The following is a 4,244-nucleotide window of genomic DNA, read 5'->3' as shown; positions in this document are numbered from 1 at the left end:
GCTGTAATGTCCAGGTCTAGTAAGTATTTAAAAAAAGTGTTTTACTACCATTAAAAAAATGTTTATTGACTTCAATTCGAAGCTACAGTTTTACTTCTTAGTTTTAACATTCTAATAATTTGTCAATATACTTTGTAACATCAGAAATCTATAAAACTTTTTGATCCTTGTTTTTCAATAAAAGCTTTTTTTAAATCTATAACAGAAATCAGTTTGTAAATAAGCTTCTACAGGCAGACCTACTTGTGTTTTAGGATGTCAAGTATTTTTACATGTTGATCATAGTTTTGATATTGTGTCTGGCTAAATAGTTTTATGAGAGGTTGAGAAAAGTAAATTGTAAATAGACAATGTTTTCTTAATGTTTCATGGATTACAATCAGTTTTTGAAAAGTTGTTTTGTACTGAATTATAAATTTTTCATGGTTAATTCTTAAAAACTAAATATTGAATCTCGTCTCAGGTTTTTTCAAGCTAAGGACCTAAAGTTTTCAGGAAATGTTATTTGCATGGTTAAAACAGGGTTGCCAAAAAATTTGGAATTCGACAATTTAAACTAAAAAACACAGGGAATTTAAGTAAATTTGAAAAAAAAAGAATTTTAAACAACTTTTACTTGTTAAGTTGTAAAATTTTGATTTGACACGTAAAACATGTCATAAAGATAAACAATTTTAGTGATTGTCAAATTTTTTATATAACAATTACATTTAAAGTAGCTTTACAGTATCTTTCCAATGTTATTATACTATTTAACACAGTTTTAAATCTTAACTTTAAACTAAAAACAGACCCATAAACGTGTACTTTCAAAATCCTGGTAGAAATTTAGAGAACTTGGAAAAAATATGCAAAAAACTTAGAACTCCGTATGAGAACTTCTTTGTTAGTTTACAAAAATTACACTAGAAGAGTAGAAAATAATTCTTTAAAATTCTAGTAGTATAGAGATTTTTTATGAACAGTACATTTTGATTTAGTTTTTGTCTATTATAATGGGTCTATTGTACCACTTAATTCTTTACCTCGAAAGTTGTCTTACACAAATATTAGCTCATTGGCCAATTAAAGATCAATAAATTTAGACTAAATTGTACAAAAAGTAAAGTTTACGTTACTTGTATCCTTAATAATTAAAATTTTATACAAAAACAAACTTAAGTTTTATATTTGGGGTTCAAATAAGTAGCTTAAATAGTTGTTTAAAGTAGTTGCTTAAATATATAGCTAGATATTATAAAAATAAAACTTAAGGAACAGAAAAAAATAATAAAACAGGTTTTCAAAGGTAACATTTATTTATATTTTGACTTATGTAACTAAATCTGTCTCCACAGGAAAAGTGTGACACTTTTTACAGTTTAATTATACATAGTATATTTTTAACGAAGCTACAACTTGTTTATTAGCCTTCTGTCAATAAACAGTATTTGTAAGACAAGTTTTTTAATTAATAAAAATAACCTGACATGGACCTTAATAACTTGAAATTTCTCAGTAATGTAGGAAATAAAATTACAAATCAATATCAAAGAAAATAGAAAAATAAGTTTGTTATCTTTTTTTACAATTCCTTACAACAAGCTCTTTTATGTTATGAATATAAAAAAAAATCTGTAATATACACTTCATTACTAAAAAAACCTAGGAGAACACAGAATTTTAGTACTTTGTTTAAATTTGAAAAATCTGCAATTACAAGTTTGCTCTTTGTACCAGAAACTTTTTAAAAATCTTACTATAACTCGAAAATTGAATAAAGTTTTATTTTAATTAAAAATCTCTTACATTTTTTATTAAGTTATAAAAAAAGACTAATGTTAATATTTAAAATAAATATTTTTAGACAACCTTATGGACAATGTCCACATTTGTTGGAAAATCTTAACTAAGTTATCTTTAAATGTAAAACAACGGTAAAACTTATCAGTAGACATAGTGCATAAATTTTTAAGTTTTTATGATTGATTTTGATAGTATTAAAGTACTTTTCTAAGGTATTTACAGGGTTTCCACTTTTGTAGAAGCCCTCAAAATACCTTGAAATATCCCAAAAAGTCTCTAGATTTCCCTAGAAGTTACCTCATTTTTGTTTGGTGATTGAAATTTTGTGGATAGTATGAAGGGTATTATTTTTTTTATACTTTCAATTAATTTAACTTCCAAAAAGCATCAGATGGCTGATTCAAAAAACAGTAGAATTTAAGTATACAAAATTATTTTAACTGTCCAAAAATAACTTTGTTGTTCTACATCATCCTCAACTTAATTTTTATAAACAGTTTTGATTTAATAGTTTTAATACCTTATAAATTTTTAGTGTTTTTATGCACTGTATTTATATTCTAAAAAGAAGTGTTTTTAATATTTAAGTTGCTAGAAAATACCTTAGGACTTATAAATTTTTTTTAAAAGGCCTCTTATATCTTAACTATCAACATAATCTACTAGAATACTACTCCTGCACACAGTTTAATACTGACCATTTCATATAGTCCTTATAAGCAAGCCATATAAAGTAGACATAAAGACTGAAACACTAATATATATTCTATAAAATTAAGCTTAATAACTTGATGGAAAAGTACAGTATAATATATTAATAGATGTAATATTAAGTTAAAGAAAAGTATGGATCCGTACAGTTTGTTACAAACTGATATTTTACATTAACTATTTCTTAAAATCAAAACTATTCCTGCTTAACAGTATTAGTTTTAGTACTTTTAGTTGTAAAAGAGTTTAAACAGAAGGCTTTGATAGCTTTCTAGAGTAAGATAAAAACTATATTAAAATTCATTTAAAAAGTTTATTTTAAATAAAAAAATTTTGGTTTTTGGAATTTGCATGTAAATTTTTTGTTGTTGTTTACATATAAAGTTACATACACTTTTTAATAGTTTACTATTTACAGATGTGCAGCAATTCCAATGGCGGCCTCCAAAAAAAGAAGATAAACTTCCAATACGCCTCAATAGAAGCATGCGAGATTGAAACGGACGACAAACAGACACTTTGCGGCCTCAGACCCACATTCAACTCGGCTTGCTCGATCAAAATCACATCGTTCACTCCAAACCCACAAAACAACTCAGAAGAACCTGATGTGTTAACAAAACTGTTCGGCCTGAAATTTGACAATCTAACAGATGTCAGGCTGGGTTTCGGGGAGTTTGAGCTCTCAGAAGTCCTGGACGCTTGCCTGGAAAGCATGCGGGCAGGCGACACGACCAAATTTGACGTCAGCTTGACCAAAGGCCTCGACGAAGTCAAACAAGGGTTCGGTTTCTCCTTCACCGTTGAGCTGATCGGAGTTACGAACGCGAGAGAACTGTTCGAGTACGATTGCAACGAGACACTCGATTTGGTTCAGTGTTTAAAGGAGAAAGGCTCAACGGCGTTCAAAGCTTCCAAAATCCACCTCGCAGCCTCTTTCTACTCTCGAGCGCTGAAAGTGGTGATCGCGTCCACCGTCAACAAATGCGACAAGGAACAAAAGGAGAAAACATCCGAGCTGAAAAAGACCTTGCATCTGAACCTGGCGCTGTGTCAGCTCACCAGGCAGCGGTACGTCGAAGCGGTCAGTAACTGCTCGCGAGTGCTCCAAGCGGATGAAAATTCCCTCAAGGCGCTGTACAGACGGTCGAGGGCCAATTTGCAATTAAAAGACCTGCAAATGGCGAGAAAGGACTGCGAGGTTCTGCTGGAGTTGCAGCCCGACGACAAGAAGTTCAGGCAGCTGCAGAGGGAAATTCTGAAGAAGGTGTCGGAAGAAAACAAACTTTTGAACTCGAGACTGAGGTCCATGTTCAACGCGTGACTTTAATCTTTTAATTCTAGGAAAAAGTATTCATAAAACAGTTTTTCAATTTTTTTTTCTTTTATAATAGTATTACAAATGAGAATGTCTGAGAGTTTGAACTAGTTTTTGATGTTTTAGCATGTATATCATTCGTTGTTTCATGTTCAATACATTACTTTTTGTTTTTTTTTGTTTCTAGGAAAGTTTTCTTAATCTTTTTATACTTGTAGAAGTACACTCCATTTAAAAGTGTTACTTTCATTCATCAAAAGTTAACCATTGTTTTTCTTCTTTTTAAATGTATTACCATAGCTTTTAGATATTGGTCCTCTAATGTCGGCAGTTTGATAATATTTATTATAATCTAATAATCAGTACAGTAATAATTTAGAAAATTTAAGATGAGTGTGTTTTTTTCAGTTATTTTGTTCTATTAAAAACG

At 29.6% G+C, this 4,244-nt stretch overlaps 1 protein-coding gene across 1 annotated transcript; it reads left to right on the top strand.

Annotated features, from left to right (window-relative positions):
* Positions 1 to 802: 802 nt before the first annotated feature.
* LOC145837289 (uncharacterized) lies at positions 803 to 4,033 on the top strand. The gene is made up of 2 exons (XM_082945095.1): positions 803 to 885; positions 2,915 to 4,033. Exon 2 carries the CDS (start codon positions 2,915 to 2,917, stop codon positions 3,818 to 3,820), a length of 906 nt encoding a protein of 301 aa, XP_082801221.1. The 5' UTR covers positions 803 to 885; the 3' UTR covers positions 3,821 to 4,033.
* The last annotated feature ends 211 nt before the right edge of the window (positions 4,034 to 4,244 follow it).

The sequence above is a fragment of the Thalia democratica genome, chromosome 5, assembly GCF_965202585.1.
Source record: "Thalia democratica chromosome 5, ktThaDemo2.hap1.1, whole genome shotgun sequence".
NCBI lineage: Eukaryota > Metazoa > Chordata > Thaliacea > Salpida > Salpidae > Thalia > Thalia democratica.
The sequence above is the reverse complement of the archived record's forward strand: the minus strand, read 5'-3'. Positions and strand labels throughout refer to the sequence as shown.

Coding starts and splice junctions, on each gene's coding strand:
- LOC145837289 (XM_082945095.1), top strand. CDS start 2,915: ATGTGCAGCAATTCCAATGGCGGCCTCCAAAAAAAGAAGATAAACTTC.